General features: G+C 41.6%; 1 protein-coding gene across 10 annotated transcripts in view; it reads right to left on the bottom strand.

Annotated features, from left to right (window-relative positions):
• The window catches only part of AKAP13 (A-kinase anchoring protein 13), a 237,025-nt gene that overhangs the window by 115,854 nt on the left and 95,976 nt on the right, over positions 1-25,195 (bottom strand). For all 10 annotated transcript variants that reach the window (XM_068957951.1, XM_068957954.1, XM_068957945.1 and 7 more), the window contains 2 exons: positions 17,871-18,167; positions 7,032-7,215 (listed from right to left, as the gene is read on the bottom strand). In XM_068957951.1, coding sequence (XP_068814052.1) covers positions 7,032-7,215; positions 17,871-18,167 — 481 coding nt within the window. The remainder of the gene's footprint in view (positions 1-7,031; positions 7,216-17,870; positions 18,168-25,195) is intronic.

Below are 25,195 nucleotides of genomic sequence, written 5' to 3'. Positions count from 1 at the left end.
AACTCCACTTTCCTAGACTTAATACACAATTGGGTAGGGAACTCTTTATCTCCCTGTCCTTCAAAGAAAACTCCAGTTATTATCAATAAACAACTACTTTTAACAGTAACAACCGTCAATTACTAACCATAATTAGTACCACATTAATATTTTGTGGCAATGCAGATTGATTGTGTATACCCTTAATGTCTTCTGAACAGAACAATTTAAAAACAGTGCAAAGTAATTGGAAAAAGTTTCTTAGAAATTTGGCAAACCAGAACGTTAACGCTATTTGCAGAAGTGTTACAGTTACACAAGCTTTGCACACTTTTGGTCAGCTTTTCATCAATGACCTCACAGTCTTGAGTGACATTATCATTGAAAATGCTAATGCACACAAACACTTCCTTGCTTCTCCTCATTTTTGTAATTATCTATATGCATTATATATGAGACTCAAAAAATACATGCAGCTAATACATGCTATAATGGGTTAAAACAAACCTCCATTTCATACATTGGAAAGTGATTTAGCAAAGAGTATTCACTTTTCAGGTGTTTCCAAATTTTCCACAAACCCCAAGAAAGACCAAGAAAGCAGCAATAAAGAAATGTTTCTTATATAAAAAAATTTTATAGACCACTGACTAATTTGAATGCTTTTAATGCTGAAGAAAAGAGTTAAAGTTCAGATGATGTAGTAATGATTAACTCCTGACAGTTCTTCATATGGACACTAACTGAAGTGGATTGGGACACGAAACTGAATTCAAGGCTGCATAACCTATACTTCAATATCAGACTGCATATTTAACAACTGGGTGCAAAACATTTTACACTTAGACCGTTGATCGACACGCTATACAACAGTAAATCATACAAATCTGCCTTGTTCCTTCAACAGATGTTTGTAGGCTCACATATCCTAACAGAACATGCCCAGTTATCTTAGCAAATAAGAATATATTTCCTACCACAAAGGGGTCTGCAACTCCTACATCCAAACATGTTTCAGGCCTCAGTGTCAGTGAGACACTGAAAAAAAAAAAAAATACAACCACAAACTGTCATGAAATATATTAGCTGAACTCTTAAGATATGCGTTCCATAGGAATAACGGTCTGTTATTAAAGGCACTCTTTGCACATTTTATTTGTTCATTTGTGTAATTTTCGTAGTCTTATCTAACAAGAAAGATGTACTTGTTGAAATACGGATCCGTAAGTCCAACAGAGAACTTGACATCAGCTAAGATTCAACCAATAAAGAAAAGAAATTTTAGGTGAACCCATGTAACACACACAGTGAAAACAGACACAACCTGCTGCATTTTAAACACAGCAGCACAGTCAAGGAAACTACTTTGTCATGCAGTATTTTATTTATAGCTAAAAAGGCGTTTTTGAGTGATACGGGAGTAAGACTCGTCTCTGCAGAACGTCTCTGCGTGCTCCAAGCCAGGGTGACCACAGGCTCAGTAACACAACGCAAAGATGGAGCCTATCGCCTTGCCTCCCATGCAGCAGCTTACAAAATCTTTTCTTTACAGTAGTTGGTTCAAACTTTAACCTCCACTGCTAACACAAGCATTTCTAACAGCTCTGCTCCAAACACTAGATGTGAGAGAGTATCTTAACTGGGTATCCAACCAACTGGTGCCTGAGGCCAACAAAACAGCAGCTCTTGGAAATCACTCGTTCACATTATCTAAATTTATCCTGAAAGGGAACTGGTCTATCCTAAGGCACAAATCCACAGAGCTATTCTGTACCTCAGATAATTTAGCAGCTGCATCCTTGCACCCTCCCTTTGCATTTACCAACCGCACAAGGCAGTCAAGGGCTTAAGGCCCTGTAACTTTTTGCGTTACCTCAGGATCAGGACCGCTACCAGGCAAGGGGAATCACTTTCTTTTCGTATCTTACCAAATCTTCTCAAATATCTTCTTTTTTTGCTCCTCACAGGTCTGTTTACATGAGCGTTATCTCCTAGGACCTCTGGTTTCTGACAGGGATACTCCAGAAAGGAAAAGGCTGTTTCTCCTATATGGACTTAAATCTTTTCTGCATTCAGAGGTGGAAACACACAAAACAAAGGAGAAGAAGGAGCCAACGAATGAAAAGAAGAGTCTTAATAGGGATGTGGAAACCCACTGGGAAAACAGTAAAAGCTGGAGCACACAGCGGGTGAGTAGGTGGAAAGAGAGAAACATGTTCGCACCTGATCGCCCCGGCCCCCAGCTCCACTCCGCTCTGCTGCTGTACTCCTGTGGCCAGAAGAAACCCTCAGCATCTTTCTAAGCAGGAAGACTAATCAATTAAACAATGCTGTTTCAAACAATAACCTTAAAATTTAATAAATCACAGCAAAAAAAAAAAAACAGATTCTGTTGGCTCACTACTAGTCCCACACTTTCATAGCTTAACAGCACCCTTGCAAAACATGTATCTGCTTTTCAGGCCCCCTCGCATTAGTTTCATTAGAAAAGGCTATTTCAGCCTATACATCGTCAGAGGTAAAAGTACCCTGTTTGCACAGAGCTGCCGAAAGTGCGGCACTGAAGTCGTAATGGTTGGCCACATTTTTAACATTAGGAAACTAGTGATTTTGGAATACATCTGCACTGCAGATAGCTTTTCTCCTATGCAAAGGCTGAATTTAATAGAACTACCTAATTCTAAAATTAAGTGAGAAATTTCCATCTTAATTTTTGTCCCAACTTGGCAGGGCACGCTAAGAAATATCTAATTTCAATATCACATTTAAATTCTATGCTGTAAATGAACTGGACATTTTTTTAAATCAAACACATGCTTAAAGGACTTGCTAAACTGGTGTGTAAAGAAACAAGACACCAGGCAGCTCTGGCTCCAAAAAGCAGAAAAATCTACTCAATTATAAATGCAAGGTTACTGAAAAAACCTCCTCAGTTTAGAGGCACTATAGAGATCACAGCATAGACTTCACCAATTACTTACATAAGATCAGAAAAACAGCAAGTGATAGTCACGTATTGCAAAATCTTCATAAAACACTTGTGCTACCAATGAGTTATTTCTCATGTGTGTTAATTAAATCTAGGCCAGTTTAATCTGGGAAATACACACTCATACTGACTCACAGCTTCACATACCGAGCTGCCTGGCCGCTACCATCATACATTAAGACAGAGCAATGCCAGAGCTGCACAGAAGAGCTCCGCAGTAATAAGCAAGCAGAGAAAGCAACAAAAGCAAAACTAAAATTAGAGTGAACAAGTCAGAGACTGCTGCAGTTCTGAGTCTTCTCCTTTGCAGGGACTGGAAAAATGCAGGAGTCATTCTTATGGACTTCACTTTTCTCGGACATCCTTTTTCCGAGGGGGCATAAATCCTTCTTTGCTGTGGACAGACTACAAGCATGTAGCTTCCCGGAAGAAAATTTATACTTCGGGGTTATTAGACAAAACTTTATTCTGCAAAAGTGCAATCAGCTTATAAACCTGGGATGTGTATGTTTTACAGAAGAGCGCTTCCACTTCTCTGAAACTGGGAATACTGGCTGTTTCTTGGAGCCATTTTACTTGCTTGCTTTATAAAGCACTGGAGAACATGGAGCTGGCAGGCAGATTATATTACTATGCTAAACCGCATTTGAAAGCGTCGACTACTGCAAAACGCAGCTGTCCTATTACAGAGGCCAAGTTACTCGCAAGGAGCGTATTACCCCCCGTTTATTGGAGCTACGCTGCCTCTTCAGAGCCATCTCTTCGCCAAGGAGCAGAGCGGGCGAGCTCTGCCAACGCCCCGCGGCTAACGTTGCCCAACTGAACCGCGAGGAAGCAGAAGGCTTCAACGGAGGACCCTCGCCTTCGGGGCTCACTCCTGGCGTACCCGGAAACCGCCGAAACGCCGAGCGGGCCGGGCAACCCACCTCTTCTCCAAAGCTTTTTCAAACAAGATCGGTGTATTTAAAACCAGCTGTTAACCAAACAGCTATTCAGCAGACAAGAATGAGGGAGAAAATCCTTATTCGCGTTTTTAAGCAAACGCCATCCTTCGTGCCATGTCCTGTTTCAATTGCACTGCAAGACAGTGTTTACTGCTCCGTTTCAACAGAGAAGATAAAACAAGCACCCTCAGGAATGCTCTACAGCTGATGAATAAACACTGCTGTCATCTCTCCGTCTTGGGCAACCCCTGGGTGCTCCATTGCAGCTCTCCATTTCAGGCTCAAAAGAAATCCTTCCTGTCAGAGAGGATGCAAAAGCCAGTTCGCAAGCTCAATGCTACAGAAATGAATACTTCCAGGATTGCAAAATTTAAATTTAAAAGTGTCTTTCTTTTTTTTTAAATGGAGAACTCTGCCACAGCTGGAAAGGGAAAGCTCATCTGATAAACAGAAATTCAAAACGTCACGAGTGTGTAATTAGTTTTTTAGAAAAACATTTACACTGCAGCTGAATCAGACTACTTTACAGCTGAACCCAGGCAAAACTGCAACAACGGAGAAGTTTTTGTGTCTGCTTTTTAACGACTGTATCCTAATTACAGCAAAACTTCACCCCTTCCCAATGATGACTGGGAGAGTCATTGTAAAATGCATGGTCCTGCAAATTAGTAAGTAAAGTGAACAATAAAATCCCCCCAAGGATAATGCACCACAAAACACACGGCATTCATTTATTTTGTGAAGTGTAGCTTAATTACTTGTAAAAATAATGACTCCTTTGTACAGGCTCTCACTAGCATGCGTTGCTGGTCTGTGTTTTGCTGAGCGGTACAAATTGCGTGCCAAATTTGCGTGCATGGATTATACAGCGCATGCATAAGCAGAGTGCAGAAAAGAGGTTATATAGTATCCATTGTGTTTTGACAGCCCATAAATGATATATACTCTCTTCGTGGAATTTGGCCGTATCTCTATATTTTGAAACTCAGTATTTCTCCTCTCAACAGGGATTTTTAGGCCTAGATCCCACCTCATTCCATAAAGCATGAAGCACAACAAAATCACTGCTGTGGAAACAGGATGCGTCCGTTTAGCAGCCACCCTGCTTCCGTGGGGCAGGGCCGTGGCGGTCAGCGCGTCCTACCGAGTTCCCACCACTTAGGGCAGCCCAGAGCTCGCCGCGCTGCACTACAACACCGTCCCGGCTGGCCGAGGAAGGGTGTGCAAGCTCCAGCACCCACAGGCTTCTCCTAGAGAGCCTATTTACAGTGTTTTAGTGAGATACTGAGATTTTGGGGGCCACGGGACAGATGGCACAGCTGTCAGATGCGTATCCGTGCTATTTCCACCCAGCAAGCCAAGAGGAAAACTAGTCATAATTTTTGACTAAATAGTTCAGAGATATGCCAAGCAGAACAGGAACTGGGATCTTGCTGGCAATGCTACTGAAGTTACTACAGTATCTTGTTTTCAGAGATGAACTGTAAAGGTCATTAGAAAAATTCCTTGGATTTCATCAGTGGTATCCGTTAAAGCGAATGGGATGGGGTAACACCACGAAATCCAAGCGCATAGACTGTCCGTTTTTTCCACCAGCAAGGAACTGCCATTCTAGTATTAGAACCAGTTGTGAAATCCTCAAAAAATACATGAATAGCTGTTGCAATAGTTTTGTTTACTTCCCATTTCTTACTAAATTACCAGCTTTACTCCTATTCAGATAATACTGTCTGCTGTGAGCTACACAGATTAGTTTTGGCTAATTTAATTTTCTTGACTGTATGTAAATTCTGTTACACTGTTAAGTCTCACAGGGGAGGAGATTCTGCTGTAGTTACAGGATGAATTTGCACACTCCAGTTTTACAAGACAGCCAGAAAGAGTGCAGTATGTTTTCACAGTATGACTGTAGTTGAACTCGCATGGAAAAACTGGTTAACACTGTGTCATCTCAGTATTAAACCCAGCCAATGGTGGCAGAAGAAAAGGTCAGAGTCTAGCTTCTAACCCACCCTACCCCTTTTCCTTTACCGGCACTTTGCAGATGGTCGGCAGAATTGTTAAATATCAAAGATTACACTTAAATGCAATCGTGCCAGCAGCACACACCTTTTATTTTTTTATTTTTTTGCCAACAACCTCACCACCTACTAAACAACTATAGAAAGTAGAATAATATACAGTTTTGAACATGAATCAACGTCAAACGATAATGTGAACAAAACAGCAGACTCCTATGTTGGGTTGCTCAACATAAACCCTAGGTATCTAAAATTTCAAATCAGAAAAACAAAGTTAATAACAAAGCTTAAGAGAAACAGGCATCAGAGTAACACAAATGCAGGCTAAATCTTTCCTCCTTTACAAACAGCTCCCTCAAGACTTAGTTAAGCTCTCCATCTTTATCAGCTTCACCTTTTAAAGCTTGATCTTCAAACACTTGCTATTCAAAAATAACTTGTCATCTTCTAAATTCCGTGTTAAACCCTGCGGTAAATGCACATGTGACTAGTTACCTGCTACTAGTTAGTAAGATCTAGCTGCTCCTCATGACCATTCATAAAAGAAAACAGTTTCTGCTTTTAAATATTTAGATTAATTTTCCTCTAAATCAGACACTAATAGCTATCTATGCTCTACAGGATGCTACCTTATTTCGATAAAATCACCATAACTCCTTTTAACCAAAAAATCCTGAAGCGCTATATAGGAACGCTGTAAATGATGTCACAACTACCATCGCAAACCCTGCCAGCTACTCTCTTTTGGACAGCTGTACTTGTTCAAAAGAAAAAAAAAAAAAAAAGCTTTTTCATTTGTGTTTGCATAAGGTTTGTCTTTAATTAGTCAATATTGCAGTGACTCATTTAAGGGACAGCTGGAAGCAGAACGCTGCAACAAAAGAGAAAAGGAGAACACAACAATACTATTGCACTTCCACAAACCCTAAGGGCTTGCTCCATTGTTTCCAGGAATAAAGGTAAAAATAACATTATAGAAAAAAATGTCTTTAAGGGTAGAGTTCAGCTCTTAGATGTTATTCAGTGATAACGTACAGTAAAGGCAAGCATGACCCAGAGAATGGAAAGCTAGTGGAGGAAGCACCAAATCATCCTTACTCTGTCAAAAGCTGGTGCAGTTTCTGATAGCCCCTCTCCAAGGCCAGGCTCACAGGCGTTGCCCCTTCGTTGTTGTGGATGCTGAGAGCTCCTCTTCCACCTGGCTGCTGTAGCAGGAACCATGTCAGCCGCAGCAGCCCAAGCCTCACTGCAAAATGCATCAACGTTTCCCGCGGGATGTTCTCTGGGAAGAACGAAGAAAAAAGAAAAAGGAATTTGTAGATCGCAGGTTAGGTAGACGCCATTTCCCCATAGCCCAGTCCCTGGAGCCAAGCCACGCGTACTAGGATGCAGCACAACGGTTGGCATCGAACTAGCCATCGCTTGTGGTCAAAAGCCAAGCAACCCAATTGAGGCAACACCTGGAGAAACACTCTGCAAAAGCTGGTTGCTAATATCTAGGAGGGTCTAGTACTTTAAAGAGGGGGAATCATTACGGTGGTACTGAAAGTGCTCAGGACTCTCAGGATCCAAAGTCAACGTGAAAAAGCCCATTTCATAAACAGCCGCAACTACAAAGTTGCAACACTTCTAAGCAGAACCTGGCATGTTTAGGTGCATTTGTCCATAGCTCCAAGTGTCCTCCTCACACACAGTTTAGGAATTGCCAAGTTTTGTTATTTATGAGACGCTGATTCACCCCAAGGCACGCGCGCACACATACGCACGTTACATTTAAAGCACAAATCTAAAGCAGTAAAAGAGACTAGGTTAGCCTTTCTTATAGGCAAAAAGTGAGGATTTTGCTTTCCCTGTTTGATTTTGCCTTAGTCTAGTTTTTCTCAGCTTTATACAGTAGCTATATAATGGTGCGTAGCAGCACTTTACAAACTAGTCATCTCCATCACTGCTTTTTATGGTTAATAACCATGGCCTTCTAATATGGTAGAAGTCACTCCTGAGCCTAAGCTTTCATCTCAGAAAAACAACCCGCTACTCGAAAAGCTGCAGCCCTAGAATTTTGCTCTGAAAAGCTTCCACCAGAAATGAGCTCCAGATGAACTGCTGAAATACCATATTTGCAGATCAAAGTATATTACTCCGGTAAAAAGGGCAAAAGTGTTTGGGTTAAAAAGAAAGTAAGAAATAAAGATTTGGTTTTTTAATTAACAAAGGATTTCAGTTTTGACTGGCACCACCACCACCACCAACAACAACAAAAAAGCACCCACTGGGTCTCAGTAAACCATGCCAATGAGCACACTTGATATAACACCTTGAATATTATAGCAAAGATTTATTGAGTTATTAATTTGGTTGCAAGCCAAACCTATACAGCAGATTTAAAAATGCAACTGCATAAGGCTTCTAAGATTTAAATAAGTAATTTTTCCCAAGAAATACACCACAAGAGAAACCGCTTTCGAAACATATAGCTTAACTGTTTTGCTTGAGAGTGCTGATGTTGTGCTTGCTTACTGCTCTTTCTTAACGGGCATCATTAAGACCTTTAGTGAAAAACAAAGCAAGAATGGGGAGTTCTCCCCTGCCTGCCACGCAGGTTTTCCTGAGCTTCTTGGATCAGTTCCTGCAAAACTAATCTGTATTCAAGAACCAAAAGGCTTCTGGCACCCACTCTCTTCCATATGACTTCAAATTAGGTCTCTGGGCTACAAACCAATCCTTCCCCCCTAACCTCCTCCTGATTAGCGTAAAGCAAAACCATGCTGTCCTGAATACATGAGCATGTCTGAATGGAGGTTCCAGCTGATTAGAGAAAAAGGATACAGCTGAGCTTGCTCAGAGACCTATTCTCAGCCTGTGGGAGCAAAACAACAAGGATTTCTGTATTAAGTGCTGTAGAGTGCAACGCTTGAGAAGGAAGTAAGACAACAAGGTAGTTGATAACGGACCTTCAATAGGAGTAATGAAAAATGGCATACCACATATACAAGCACAAGGGAAAGAATACCGATGAGATTGCAAAGAGGAGATAGTAACAGTGGATATAAGTGGGACTTATCCAGAGCAAAAGCATATGCCTAAGGGATTACTCAATGTCTGCCCTGCATTACCTGTACTAATAATCTGGCAGAGTTGGCATAATTTAAATGGTACAGCTCTTTCTACTGTTGATGTAGGAAGTACAAAAGCACTTGTTTCAGAGCAAATTACTGTTGTATGAATAAAGAATGTGTTACACTGGTCTGGCCACATCTGTTCTAACATGGGATCTTCTGCTCTTGCTGCTGCATTAAAAGGAAACATCACATTCCCAACTGAAACGGACACCCTGGTACCAAAACTGAGCAGAGCAGACTTGAAAAGCACTAAGCACGGGTTCCTGGATCAAAACGTTTTCTCCTTCAACTGAGAGCTGCAGTTAGGTAGAAGCATCTTCCACTTGCCAGCTCTTGGTTCACCAGTAAAGACGCACACAAATTCCAAGCTTTGCAAGAGGCAGGCAACTACTCAGCCTGCTGCTGATCCAATTGGGTGCCTTTCCCAATCTCGTATTTCACTGGATGAAATGCCCCTGCCCTCCCAAAATTATCCCAAATGTTAATGTGATTTAGTCTGCTCATTTGACTGCTCCCTTTTGAAAATCTCACTTTTCCTCCATTCTTTTAAAATAATCTTCATTCTCCTCAAATTAGTGGACATATTAGTTCCAACATTTGGAAGGAGGTGTCTACATATGTTCCTGAACTGATCGTGGCAGTGCCCCAATGCCTGTGAACAGCAACGACTTGCACAGAAGATTTCTACAAGCAGACACAGCATGTTGCCACCCTGAGCACATTAAACATAAAAACTCACTATCCAGTCCCATTTGACAGGATCTGCCTAACATATAAACTGGCATGAGGCCATCCTAACAGATGGGCATGGATGACAGCAGCAAAGAGACAAAGCACTGGATATGCAACAACTGTGGGGGCCCCAGGCAATGGCTTTAGAAGGTTTTGGAGTGCCCCAAACTCATACGGCTAGAGTTGAAAGGCGTGTGCCATCTGTGGACTGGATTAACTACTAATATACATTGAAAAATACATCTGTCTCTATGATGCTGCTCAGAACAAGCTGAGAGCTGGCTTGCATCAAGTCTGGGAGTGCTGGGGAATGGAGTGAGGAGGAAGACGGACCACATTCTTCCAGTCTCCCTACCTGCAAAGAGATGAAGCCTGTAGCACGGGATGCTGGAAATTCAGATAATGATTTCAGTGTCTTTCGTGGTGCAAAGCGCCTGTCCCAGGCACAGAAGACAAACAAAAGCTTTAATATGCAATAGCCAGAACTCCTTCTACTACCCCATATCAAGCACAAGTCCCTCATCTTAAAATGGCTGTCCTTTGAATGGCAACACAAAGGTCCGTATAATTAGGAAATTCTGGAAATACAAGACATGCGATACTGGGAAGGCCAAGGTTGTTTTGTTCCTTGCTCGTTTCCTAGTAATAGGCAAGAGTTGAAACATATGATTATTGTCCCACAATGGCAGGGCACTCTAATCCAGCTGGCAAAACACAAAATTTTAGATGTATTATTTTCATGTATTTTTTTTCAGCTGTGACACATGAACAGACAGTTTGTCTGCGTAACTAAGGACAAAATTTCCACGGAACACTGTCAAATGTACTTTGCTAACCGTAAAGGATTAAGGCTTAAGGTGCTATTAGCACAAAACAAATAGCACTGAAATGTTTGGGTATGACACATCTGAGAACACACAAACTGCTCCCTAAGAACGAACTTCATTTTAATCCCAATTAAGTAACAGAAAAAAACCACTACTCATTTTTAAAATCACTTTTTATTTAGTGTAAACCACACCTAGCTTCTCACTTTATCCTCCATGCCCTGAGACCGCTCATAAAGGAAGAGACGTTATATGGAATAACTTGAAGTATCTCTCATTAGTCTTCCCATAGTGGCGGCCTTCATTTGTTCCTCCGCCAAAATCACATATACTTGCCAACTTTGAAATCTACGAACAAATCTGGCTTGCAAATTCCGTTGTCCTTCCTTGTGCTGGAAGTTCTCACTGAACCCTCGAGAAACGCAGGAAGAAACAGAAACAAGCCTTCAACAAACACTGAAATCCCAGATGAGGGCATGAGCAGACAACAGTGCTAAAGAAAAGTCAAGGCAAAAACATGGTGTTTGGAGTTAGCAGTTCAGTTAATGAAAGACTTGAGGGTAATTCTTTTTAATCTTATAAAAAGGAATTTTTTCAAAGCGCTCTAGAGCATCTTGATGTCCCCATTCCCGTTAATATTAACGGGAATAGAAACTTCCCTTTCTTCTACTGGGCAGTAGATTTTGGACGGACTGCCTGAACAAGTATTTTCTGCTTCCCGTTTCCATCTGCAACTGCAGAAGGTGTTAAACCTGGGTACAGAAAAGACTTTTTCATCTTATCTAGGACTGTAGTTACGTCAACTCGATCAGACCCCACTGTACTGTTTCCACAGAAAAGATCATGTTGATGTGTTTTATGCAGTCCTCTATCACTGGGCAGGGATGAAAGGTGAGGAGCAGAATGGAAAGAATATGAAGCCCAATGAAAAGAATACTAGCAACTATTACATGAAAAGGTTCAAGGAAAAACTATAAAAAGAGTGTCGCAGATGAACAGATTAAAGCTTTATGTCTGGAACACATCATCAGCTCCATCTCTTCAACAGCCTCCAATGGAAAAAAAAAATTAGTTGCTAATAATCAATTTTCATCCTAACTATATCTAAAAGCTTTTTAAACCTCGCTGGGGCATCTGTTACTTTCTCGCTTCAGCCTTTCTCCCTTTTTCATGCAAATAACAAGTAAATAGCTTCTAATCATAGTGACACTCAGGTTGCACTGGACACTTAGATCCTGCAGTTTTTATGCACAGAGTTATTAAATCCTTCACGCATAGCCCCATTCAGGCTATTCAGACCAGAGGTAAAGCGTCTTCTCTGCATTCCTCCCACCTCACAGTTTCACTTCTTAAGTAGTATTGCACACAGATGTTCACTATGCAGCGTTTCTGGGAAGCTGCGCGTATTCTAGACGTCAGGAACTGCATTCCTACAGTTAAGGAGCTGTTAAGTGCTTTATCTAATAAGATGGTTTCCTGATTATCTGCCTATAATCATGCTGACTGTCCTGCAGCTCATGCAAGGAGCCCTGCGTGAACTGCTCTCTCTCAGGCTGATCACCACAACACTCTGAAAGCATTAACTAATTCCCAGAAGTGCCATCTTGAAAAGGTCATGTCACCTAAATTTTAACTATAGGTCTGGATTTTACTACTTACTTTTAATGACCAAAATGAAGAGAATCTCTGCTCAAAGATTTGGTCAAAATATTACTTAAAGGAAATTTTGAAAGGGTTCTGTTTATTACTGACAGTTAACGCAAGGATTAAACTCTCTAATCTGTTCATACCTGAGCCTTAAAACCTCCCTAGATTTTTTTTTTCTTTTTTCCCACTGCAGCACAAACAACACTTAATCACTACTCACACTTCCAAATAGTCTTTTCTAGTTTCTAGTTAATTTTCTGTTCGGTCCCATATTTATTTTGCATATATCCTCAGAATACATATTAAATTTTGATTTCTAGATTGAAAGTGTAACAATCTGTTCAATTTAAGGAGCTGCCTTTTAGATGTACTGCGAACAGTAAATAACCTTACTTTTGACAGCAGTAACAACGATGTTCTTTAGAAAGCTACAATACACATAATAATTAAGAAAGAGATGACTATCAGGCAACTGAAAGCAATGCTGTGCTTGGAATACCATGGTAACAAGAGCAATGTTTCATTATGCATATTCTGAAATAAATATTAGATGCCATTTGAGTTCACACAGATTAATAGATAATTAAGAGCAAGGCACACTTGGAATCACTTCTAAGGAATTACTTACTGCTGAGGGATAGCGCATGGTTGGGGGGTAACTCTTGTGATACAACCGCCCTAAGACAGGTAAAAGAAACGAGGATTACAACCCTGCAGGGAGGAGGTCAGACCAGCCCAAGAGGGTTCAGCCACATTCATTATCTGGAATGCAAATCACCTGCCATTAACTGCGCAGGAAGAGCTGTCCTGCCCCTACAACGCAAAGGCCTGCTACTGAGCGACCCAAGCAGCAATTTGGCAGCCGGCTGTGAATCTTCTATCTGCCTTGGCAAGAGAGGACGGAGCCCAGGGACCTCAAAAGTCAGGAAACTTGGGTGCTGTCACCTCCCGTTCTGCTAGCGAGGCACCAAGTGGGATCTGGAAGACAGTTTACTATCCCAAAGTCATATAAGCTGACCTGCAAAACTGGCACAACAACAGTGCAGTATTTCTGTAAAATGTTTTGTATCTGTGGATAAACAGGTACTTAATGTAGAATTGCTGCAAGTCTTTGATGTTCTTTTGCCTCAGGAAAGGCTAAGAAACAGCCATTCTCCAACGTCTTCTACAAACAGCAAGGAGGAGGTTGTGCCTCCAGTATCCTACCCAGCAGGTGGGTTCAGGGCAAAGAAGAAAAATGGAGCGATGGAGTTGGGCAAGGCTAATCAGAAGCAAGATAGACAACGTCCTAAGAACAAACCTGGCATCAGAAACGTGACCAACTAATGCTACTCGTGGAGAAGGACTAAAACACCTTGGCTCCCTTCTTTCCTGCTCTCCAATCAGTTGCACAGGAAACAGCTCAAAATCTGATTACACCTTTTGAGAGTAGCTCTCATGGGGAAAAGCTTAAAGTCTATGTTTTACATATATACCTTAAGCAGGAAAATATTTCAAGCAAAAAATATTACTCAGATACCTTACTGAAGTCCAGTCAAGATCATAAATCAGAAGGCAAAGAATTAGAAACAAGAAATTTGGGATGGAGTATTACCTTTCCACAGAGAAGACAGTAAGAAAAGCTGAACTTATATTAAGCTGATAAACAGCTTGAGGGAGATGATTCTGTTTTCCAAGGCAGCTTTCCTATCAGGAATTAACACTGTTAAACCCCTGCTCTCCTCCTCATGAGCGTCAGTGTCACTCTGGCGCTAACATCAGATTGGCTTCCTTGCTCCACTCGGCGAGCTGCTGAACAAAACGCTCATCATCAAAGCCTTCATCCTAGAAAAACGTATTCTGGTGTTAAACTTGGCACAAAGGGTTCATTCAAAGCTTGCTGAGGTCCAAAGGAGTCCATGTTTTTTTCAATGAATGTTGGGTGAAGGATTAGGGGTTTGTGATTACTGATGACTTTGACCTTTGATGTTGTACCAGAGTAACGTTAAGTTAATAAGTATTTGATTTTGAGTAATGTTAACCAACACCTGCATGGATTAGATTAACTAATGCCTCTTAGTGCCTTTAATTTTGGGATAGTTTCTTTTTAAACAGTAAAATCTTTTGTTGTTCAAGACCACTGAAAAAAAAAGCAAATAAAATACTGCAAATGAACACACTGGATTTTTGAAAATGCACTGATGACATCACAGGAAGAAATGTTGATCTCATTTCATTTTCAATTTAATGAGCTGACGGCAAAAGAGATCACTAAGGAATAAACGTAAAGAAAATCTAGTGTGAAATAGATTAAGCTTATTGGGATTACTGGATCTGAATGAGCTTCTCTAGTCCAATGACTAAAGAAATCGGTTATGTATAAAAGAGAAAAGACGTTTCACTAGAATGTTTCCAAATATGCCCTCTGGCAAATTCAAATAATTTTAGAGGTATTTCTAACCTGCAGCTGAAAGGACGTGTTCTTAACAATTTGGTTACGTGGAGGCACCATACCTCTAATCCTGAGCAACGGCAGACTCTTAAAGAATGAAGACCTTCGTTTGGCAAACGAACGTAAGCAAATACGTAATTCTTACATAGCTTTTGTCCACAGTACTCCTGCACTTTTACTTTTTAAAAAAATCAAACCTACTGATTTGTTAAGAAAAGAGGGAGGGGAAATGCTGCAACAGTATATGGAATAGTAACGTATGAATACAAACCACAAATTAATGACATGACGGTCCAGTTGGCTGGTACGCAGGAGCACCTGGGATGGTAAACACCTCCCTTTCCTCCACGTGAACAACCTTAACCACGCGCCTTGCACCACGGCAGCATCCCGACGTGAAAGACCAGTTTAAAAACCTCAGCCAGCCGGTGGTGGGTGTTACTTTTAGTAACTTCTCTGCAATTTGTGACCCTGTCCCTGTCTGAAGGCTGGTCAGACTTAGAAACAAGTGACAGAAGAGATGTGGAAGGGAGAAGTGCCTGAACAGAGCCCACCCCCTCCTTAAAAACCAGCCCAGAGCTGTTTGAGGCCTTTATTCAACTCCTGCCTGCAGAAATGCAGCTACTTCTTAACTGCTTGTACTAAATCTAGGCTCCTATTTCATTCCTTACAGGCGTCAACCTTTAAACACGTTTCGCAGCAATGGTCATCTCTGAACAGCTCTTTCCCACCAAGCAGCTGTACTTAAAGAGCTGGCTGAGGCCCCTCACTCTCTCTTGCTTTTGGACGTTTCGCTGAACAGCAGTGTTTTGTTTCCAACCCACAAGAGTCCACACAGACATGCCAGCTTAGAGGCAGCGCTACAGTCTCTCAAGAAGGGATCTGACATTCTCTTTTGTTCTCATTTCTACAGCGTTTTCTCCTTCAAGAAGGTTATTCGAAGGATCTGGTACTGACATTTAGCTAAATGTGAAATATGAATTGGAATAACTGTTCATAGGTAGTGATGCAATGCAGGACAGGATGTCCCACTGGAGGGCCATCGGCCAGAACATGCGTAATATATGCTCCCAGTTGCAAAACTGGCCTCGCTTTTCTCCCTCATCCACGCTAATTAACTCACAAGCCCCAGCAAAGACATGTTACGTTTTACCCCAGAGCAGATTTTTCTAATCTCATTCTCCATCGTAAGCCAGAAACGTCTCTTCCACCTCACTTGAGTAAAGCAGACAGAATTTGCCAAAGAAGAGTTGCCTGGCCAAAGGGATACTTTTGCATACAAATCTTTTTTTCTGACACCATCACAAAAATTCACCCAAATTCCCTATGTATAATTAGCTCACTGAAAAAAAAAAAAAAAAAACTACCAGATAAAGCTGCCTCCAAAAAAAGCTGATTGGAAGACCACAGATAAATCAAGGCACCTTTGTTCAGTTACATGTGAAAGGACGCGCTGCAAGGGAACACACAGCACCAATATTCTTGGATGAAGGTTGCATTGAATGCCGTTACATTTATTCCCTTACACTCATGCATGTCTGCAGGCAGACACCTTGCCACAAGATCCCAGAAGACTTAGCACTACAGAGCTCACCCTCCTGCAGCTTTTTTTTTTTTAAATAAAGGATGCAAAGGACGCTCTATGGCTCTATTAGCATTCACAGCCCCACAGAGTCATGACTTTCAGCCACGCAAGTCTACGCTGAACAAATCCATGTAAATCCTACAGGCTTGATTTCCCCAAGTATCGATTTTCCAAAGAGTAACCAAAGTCAAAAAGAGAAACTGCATCTTAGCCTCCCTGCAAAACCAGGAACAACTGAGAGCTTCAATCAAGGTTTTCATTAACTAAGACTGCTTTTTCAGTCTTTCACTGTACTTTCAACATTTAAACAGAACAGAAATGGCTGCATTATCATAACTTTTTAAAATGCAAAAAAAATCAGTTTCTTCCACACAGAGAAAGGAAAAAGCGTTTAATTCCTCATAAACATACAATGACAGCATCTGAATCTGTGTCCAGAAACCACTAACTATGATCAAATCTCTGAACGTCTGCTAAGGCTGCTTCGGTTGCCTGCGCTTGCATTCGTGTTTACAGAAGTAGTCAGCGAGTCAGTGAAAAATAAAGCAGGAAAAAATCCCGCGGAAAACCATGTCACGGAGAACAGAAGCGCGTGCCTGTCCGCACTGCGCAACTCACGTCTCGTTCTGCTTAAAGAGTTTATTCTATTCTGCCCTATAAAGGGCAATGGATGCCTCACAACCACATTTCTTATGTGCAACTATGTGACAAAACACCCTGCAAATTAACAGCAACAATTTCTGTACACTACAATTAACCCCACAATCTATCGATATGCTTCCTTAAACTCTGCGGTGACAAGAAAAGCAGAACTCCAAGTACGTGGACATGCCACACCATCTCACAAGGACTTGGCACTTCGGCTCCAACAGTTGCCAGAGACTTTGGGCCAACCTTGACATTTATAAGCTTTCAGTAACCCTCACTGCTGTGGTTAAGGGCTACTGTTAGTCAGGCTTTCCCATTTTTAACCTCTTATTTGCAAAAAAATGTCTGGGCTTGTTTTGGGGAACTTCCACGCTCTCCTGGGCGACTGTACACCCCGACATCCTAGACAAATCCTCAGGGCGCTCACGGATCAACAACACTGCTCACAGGCAGACGCCCAACTCTTCTGAGAAGCATTAGATCTGTTTTACACGTTGCACTAAATTTGCACCTGTGCTGTAAAATTCAGATTTATCAAAAACACCAAGTTTGTGCAATGAGGCTAACGTAGCCAAAGAAGCATCAGCCTTTCTACAGGCAGACACGTTTCTTTCAAGAAATTTCAGAAGCATGACGCTGATACATGCATTACATTGCATACACAAAAAAAACCCTCTGGATGTGCATTAAAACATTGGCCATTTAAAACAGCGTGTGCTATTTTGTAACAGAAGACACAAAAAACATCAGGGCCTTATATATTTTAAGGCAGATAAGCGCAAAGAATAGGATGCAGATTTACTGGGACAAGCATACAGCATGTCACACTCCCCAGCACAAAGGCCAACACAGGTTTCAAAAGACAGAAGGTTTCCAAAGCAGGAGCCTTTTTACCCATATTCAAACCCACGTGTGACCCACACACGCACGTGCCCAAGCGAATCTCACCGTTCAGGGACTGATCCGCGCCCAGCACGTTCCATTCTGCCGGCAGCTTCAGGTGTCGAAATGCCAAAGCCACCTTCTCATCCAAAAACTCCACGTCGGCAGCGGGTGGTCTCGACCGGTCCAAGAATCTGGTGAAGTTTAGTGCTTGCTGGTTCCCAGCGCAGGTGGCTAGAAACTGTGCTGCGTCGTAGGCTTCATCCTGAACAAACTGGAAACTCTCTTCTGCCACAACCAGGAGAGGGTGCCCTTCCTTAGAAGCACAAAGTGCCACCCTCACGGTCTCACAGCAGTCATGGCCTGCAAAACCAAACCAAAGACACTGAGGTAACAGGGAGAAGTTGAACAGGCTTAAGAAAAACATGCCTGACTTTGACGGGCGTACGCTTTACGTTAAATCAGATAACCGTGGATTACTGAGTCACAATTATTACTTAAATGCACACTTAGGAACTTGCATGGTTACTAGAGACAATATATTTTTTGTGGATTTTAAGAAGATGTGCAACTCTTCTTTCTATTTACTCTAATATAAATCAAGAAATATATAAGCCCTTCCTTATCAGAGCAGACGATTTTCAATAAGCTATAGGTAAATTCAAGTATTAAGGAATTCAAGATTTTCTAAAGTATGAATGGAAGGTCGGGTCCAAACCCCTAGATTGTAAGGTCAGACAGTTCTTTTCTTTTCCAGCTCCCACAGGACTCCAGGAACTCACTAGAATCTAGCCTAGAGTCCAAGCGCTACAAAACTACACACTCCAAATGCTGTCACAACGTTCAGCTTATACAGAAAACACGGCAATTTCATCTAACAACAAAGAACTAAAAAACAGTAATTGCTATGGGAACGTAATCTGTTCAGACGTGCCCTGCGCGTGCAGTCCCATCTCACGCTCACTGCTGCACCTGCCGTTTGTATCTGGTTTCACATGACAAACTAAAAGAAAGTTTCTTCCATTGAATAAAATCACGGAAATTGCCACTTTCCTTACTTACAAAACAAGAAGGCTATTCTCACAGTTTGATAACTTTAAGCTTATTTATTTTGAGCAGGGGAGGCCAGAAGAAGGGCACTCTAGCGTGGCAGCAGTTTCATAGACACAGACACTAATCAGGTAAAATAATAATTAAAAAAAAAAATCAGCAACACCTTTCTGCAATTTTAAAAGGAAAAATATACTATGTGTCCAGTATGCCCAGCCCCTGTAATTGTCAGCCATGCCCCTTCGATAATAAGGTTTGTGTTTCAAGCTTGCCGCTCAGTGCGGTTTCTGGTTCCAGAGTTAGGCTGATGTCATTGCTGTCTTAGCCAGAACAGCGTGGACCCCTCGCTAATTACTGGAAAAGCTTCTTTCTGCCCATGACCTCAGTATACTACTACATTCAGGAAACCCTACTTAATTAAATACGAAATGACGATTTATTTTTAAAGGCTTGAAAATTCAATTTAAGCCCCTATTTGTGGTCAGTGGGAAAGTTTCCTTCTTGTGCTGGGGCCCTTGCTGCGGTTTTTACTTACAAAAGGAAAAGACGTCCCTAATCTTCATGGTCATTCAGCAAACCCTCCAAATCTGTTCTAATGCTTTTGGCATTTTATACAGGTTTTGTCTGCTGAAACAGACGATTCTGGAGCTAATTGAAAAGTCACAACTGCTATTAGGATCCTGCAAGCAGCACCAAGATTGTCAGACTACGCTGTACTGCTTCCGAAGGAAAGCAAATGCAACCGGAAAAGTATCAAAGGCAAGCGTAGAAGGGCAGGACAAAACCAAACAAGGATGTCTCTGCACCAGCTCAAAGCAACTAGAAGGCTCTGCAGTTGAAAAGTGAGAAAACTTCCTTCCAAAATTAGGCATTTATTAGGGGATGACATGAATGCTGAAGGAACAGATGTACAAGAGCTAATGCTACAACTAAAAAGAAGGGTAGAAAGACCAATTTCTACTGCTTTTGGAAGTTGTGGCTAACCCTTACTAGGAGTAAAGCATGGGATACAGTTTCTAAGGAAGTGAGAACTTGGGAGTGTTGCGCTTATTGTACGAGCTGAGCACAATACCACTGATAGAACTGGTGGAGGCAGAGATCTCTGTGCCCTAGATGAAATCTACTCAAAAACTCGATCTGTCCTCACAGTAAAAGTCTCTATTCTTCAAGGGAGAAGTGGGGAGAGGGCACAGCTTCGGGGGAATTTCCCTTTAATGCAGTTCAGCAGTGTGTATCCCTACTCCTACACCTTCTTGCTTTGCACACCTCCTCAAGGATATCAGGATAGGGATCTGATAAGGCTGTCAAATTTTGTTTTAAAACTCCACAAAAACAGTAAGACGTACGTAGTCTGTAAAGAATATTGTGCTAGCGTATGAACACTGAACCAAGTGCTGCAAAACTGGCTCTCCCTCTTGCAGAGCAGTGCAAATTGGTTACAATGAGGAGTTAAAAAAATCATAATAAAAGACTCCTTATAATAGAATGAGAAAAAACCAAGCCTTTGATTGAAACTCTCTGCTCCCTATTCCCATAAGAATCCCATCTGCAAAGCAACCGAGGATGCTGCAACTCTGCCAGAAAGTCCGTTAACTTCCAGGATTCAAGCTGCAGGCAACCCAGCCCACAAGCAGTTACAGAAGAGTGCAGGGCAGTCACCTCTTTCTTGGTACCACGAGGCCAAATGATTCCTCTATCTATGTGACGGTAAAGGCTCCTCACTCGAGACAACAACAAGAGAAATCTCAGTCAGGAAATGTGAACTCCTTCAACTAGTACATCAGACAAGGAGGAACCATGCTGATCAACGTCTCCTTGTGCCCGTGAGAAACACCAGGCTTCCTGCACCAAAGGTGAGCACAACTTCAGGAGCGGACAGTGCGATGCAGTGGGAGGTGGCAAACACGTCCTGATCTGTAGCCAGCGATGGTTTTCTTGAGACTCCCACAAATACCTAACAGAGCCTTGAAAGAGAAGTGACAGAGCTGATAATTCATTTACATCTAATAGGATCAAACAAGCATCCTGCTAAACCCAGGGGAATGTTCTTCTAAAGGGCAACCCCTCAAAACGCTTTGATGTTCTCCTTCCCTACATCTGACAAGATGTCAGACTCGGGGGGTAAGAGGCTGGGACAGGTTCTGACTTTGGCAAAGAGTTCAAAAGAAAGAGGAGCAATTAAGTAACAAGCGCAGCAAATACTAAAAGATTGCTCAAGAGGTCTCTGCCCCCTGCTTTGAAATAGCTACAGGAACGATGTAAGCAAACAAGTCTCAAATACATGAATGCACACATACACCCTTCTGAAGGAACCGTCAGCGGGGCAACACTTCTCTCCACACCAAAGACCCTTGCTTCCTTCCCCTGGACTAATATCTGAACTTCAGCAGCCCTTTTCCGGAGCATGTTAAATAGCTTTAGAGAGAGTGAGCTAAGCTTTCTGGCATTCTCAGGAGATAAGTGGTTATCATCTGTAAAACAAGCCCAAATCTGTTTTTATGAGGCTAAGTAACCTGCGCAAGAACACAAAGAGCTCAGGGCAGAGCTAGCATAGACACCATTACTCTTAATCATCTCTTTTCTGCTCCAGCTGGTAGATAGTAGGGCTTTCTCCTACACAGGTTAAGTACCAAACCACGCACTTTGCCAAAACAGGCAGTTTTGATGCGCAACATTTCTCCGGCATTCACCGTACAGTTTTTGCAGCTTTGCAAGCATCAGGGCATTCGATCAATTACTGTACTCCCTTGTACACCTTTCCCAGCCTAGAAGTGGAAAAAAAAAATGTCTCTGACTCATTAAAAAGGTGGAAAAACTAGGTGTGTCAGGAAGAATGATCTGTCTACTTAGAGTCTATTTATAAAGACATGCATTTTAGAAGGCTGAAAACACATGTGACTGAATAAATCACACACGAGTGCACCGCGAGAAGGCAAGGCAAACGCTCTTTGCTTTAGAGCACAATCAGGTTTGCAATGCTAGATGACGCCCCTCCTGACTGCTTTCATGCTTCTCCAGAAGTTTTTGGCCAAAATAGCAATTAAAAGCAAGTGATAAAACATTGAACATCACCACACTATTATCATCCAAAAACAATCCAATGAAAATTCAACTGCTCTGCCACACATTACAGTCTTTCTACCATTGCTGCTTGCTGGCTTCTCAGACTGTGTGTGCTGGCTTCCATGCTGTTTTGCTGCCCCGAAAAAACTTTTTCATGTGTAGAGCTGGGCTTCTCTTATTCAGGCAGTTTTTTGCCACAGTATGAAGTTAGGCCATTTATATGCTGGCCTAACTGTGATAAAAGTGAAATAACCCACCACTTAGTTCCTCCTGAGTTGCATTTCACTCCATTACTCCATCTGTTCCTTAGTCAGTTTTAATTTGGTTTGGAAACAATTCACTACTTGGGGCTGTTTTGAGATGTGCCAACATACTGGAGGAAAAACACAGAAATTATAAAACTATTTCAGTCTATGCAGAGAAGGGTGCAGTGATTGCCTCCAACAAGGTAAAGCTTCTTCGATTTCTCATCTTCACATAAAACCACATTTTAAAATTTGTTTAAAATAAGACTGCTCTTCAACCAAAGAATTCCTTACTGGGCCACTTACTGAAACTTGCTTTGGGCAATATAGAAGAAAGAAAGAAAGAAAGAAAAGAAAGAGTTGAAACCCTTGTTCTGTGTACTTATCCCTGAAGAGATGAGATGCATCACTGTGATAGCACTGACTTCTCAACATGATAATGTTGGAAAACAAGGAGCAGAAAAAAAAGGTGGAGATTCTGCAGCTGTTGGGAATTAATCGACAAGGTAACTTACAGTTTTAAACTGGGCCATCTAACTCACGCCTATGCCTTTGATCTGGGGTATGTTTAAAAGGGTGGCAGCATAATTCTTAACAGACTTTTTATCATTAAACAAGGCACACATGGAGACAAAACATTGTCGCCCCTAAACAGATCTTTACTAAAGCATGATTTCATTTCCTACTCCTCTAAAAGTGGAAATCCTGTCCAAACCTCCTATTTTCAGAATTCACATTTAAGTTTTCAAACAATGGGCCCCAAGCCTGAGCAGCTATTTAAAGCCCGACTGGAAGCACATGTTTAGGTTTGCCTAGGAGGTGACTAAGGACTCCTGGGCTAATTGCATCCTTTGAGTTACCATGACAGGGCTGAGTTTAAACAGGTCTTTTAAAGAGCTTTAAGCAGGAGGGGAAAGACAGGGAATAATGTCATGAATTTCACGCAGCATCTCGGCTTTGTATCCAAGAGCTGTTGCCATCTGGTGGCTTGTACACAGGGAAGTGACGGGATTAGATAAAAGAGCTTTTTTCTGTTTCAGAAGTGCACAATTCTAGTTGTAAAAATTAGAGCCTGTATTTGAAGTGTGCAAGCACTTCACACAACTATTGTATTCATTCTTGCAACACAGGAAACCTTATGAAATACATAGGCATGGACCAGCCATAGACTGAAGACTTTGCTTTTCATTTTAAACCCTCAAGTATTAATATAGAGAGTGTAGAAAGCTTTTTAAGTCCCTTCATGCTGCACATGTCTTAAAAATTTATAGAAATATAAGACCCTACATATTACATCAGAAATAACTTCAGTACAGATTCAATCACTTTTTCCTGTGACTGATGTCATCTAGAACTGGCATCATTTCCTTTTTAATTATAATGCCTAGAGCAATTAAGTATAACAAAGAGGATGGACTGTAAAAAGTCTTCTTGGCTACGTTGCTTTATTCTATTTTAGGTTTTTTTTTTGTTTGTTTCATAATTAAGAGTATTTTAAAACAAATCCACAATCCACTTGGTATTGCCAAGTGGTCATTTGTTATGCAACTTGTTTACCCTTTTGGTCTACCAGTACAAAGATGTTATTTTATGAAACAGAGCTTCTTCTATGAAAAGTTGTTTCCTAGGGGAAAACATAGCTGATGGTAGAACAGAATAAAGCATGAACACATGTAAAGAATTTCACACTAAAATAAAAGAAGTTTTAAATGAAGATATTTCCCAGCATTTCAGTCTATCCTTTTAACCAGTACAAACAAAATAGAAAAAATCTGAAGAACTACATGAATTAAAAAAAAAAAAGACAGAACCTGTTTCACCTCTGCTGAGCTATGGACAGAAAAATCACTGTGAGTCAAGGCATCTGGAGTAAACAGGAGTGTTTCAACTCTGGAAACCGCTGGCAACCAGCAGACAGTCAGTCTCTTAAGCCCTCTTTGTGCCTCTAATTTTTCTTCTCCTCCTCTTTGAAACCCATACAAGAATCCTGCACCTTTTGAGATCAACAAACGAGAAAAAGTGATCTAGGAATCACACAGAAAAAGCTCAGAGTGATACAACAAATTGCAAATTACACAGAAAGGTAACTATATCTCACAAAAGTACCCTTAGTTATTGTTTCAGTGACTAGGCGGACATGACATTTTTATCCCTCACTTGGTTGGTTATTAGCTACTGCAGCACTGGATTTAGACAGTCTAGACAGACAGTCTCTCCCTGTTTTGGTCCACTGAGCTCTTCTGTGCTTCCTGCATGCTACATGTCATTCTTTAAACACAACCTAAAATTTGTGCTCAAGAATATGACCATTACACCTTGGCAGTAATACACACTTGCATTATATGCAGCACACAAATAAAGGCGCCTACACACGCAAGCTTGCCCTGCAAGCTTTCTTCTCTCAGCTCCTCAAAACACGGCTGATCAAGTCCTCCCCAAATCTGTCTCCAAGCTTTCTGAGCCTGAGATTTCTGCACTGCCCACTGCACATTGCGGTTACTGCTTTTGACTCATACGAACAAGGACGAGGTTGTTCCTTTTTTTGTTGCTTTGTTTGCCAGATCTTGATTCGAGGTTGAATTTTTTTTTGCACCAGGGGAAGAGCTGCTAAATTAACAGAGGCAGACAGGCAAGCAAGGAGGCTGCTGCCTTGCAATGAAGTTTCACTTCCCTGCTCTGCCGTTGCCTTTCTTTACCACCACGGGCTCGCTGCTTAGCCATGCAACGCCTCAGCCACCCTCCCTACTCTGCAGAGATGCTGGGAAGAAAAATACATTGAAGATTATGGCACTCTCAGCTACTGCAGCAATGAGGACTTGATGAAAAGCTCAGCTTACGATTAACATTAACTGGGAAGAGTAACTGCGACATAAGCGCACACATCCATGCTGGTCCCAAACTGTGTAATTTCAGTAGCCACAACAGTTCAGCCACAGCAGCGGAGGTGATTTTTCTCTCTCTACATCCTTCTCTACTTAGACCTGTGGCATTTTCTTGATACCAGAACTCCAGCTGCCACAGTTTTTTGGAACT

The sequence above is a fragment of the Struthio camelus genome, chromosome 12 (assembly GCF_040807025.1).
Source record: "Struthio camelus isolate bStrCam1 chromosome 12, bStrCam1.hap1, whole genome shotgun sequence".
NCBI classification, from domain to species: domain Eukaryota; kingdom Metazoa; phylum Chordata; class Aves; order Struthioniformes; family Struthionidae; genus Struthio; species Struthio camelus.
The sequence above is the reverse complement of the archived record's forward strand: the minus strand, read 5'-3'. Positions and strand labels throughout refer to the sequence as shown.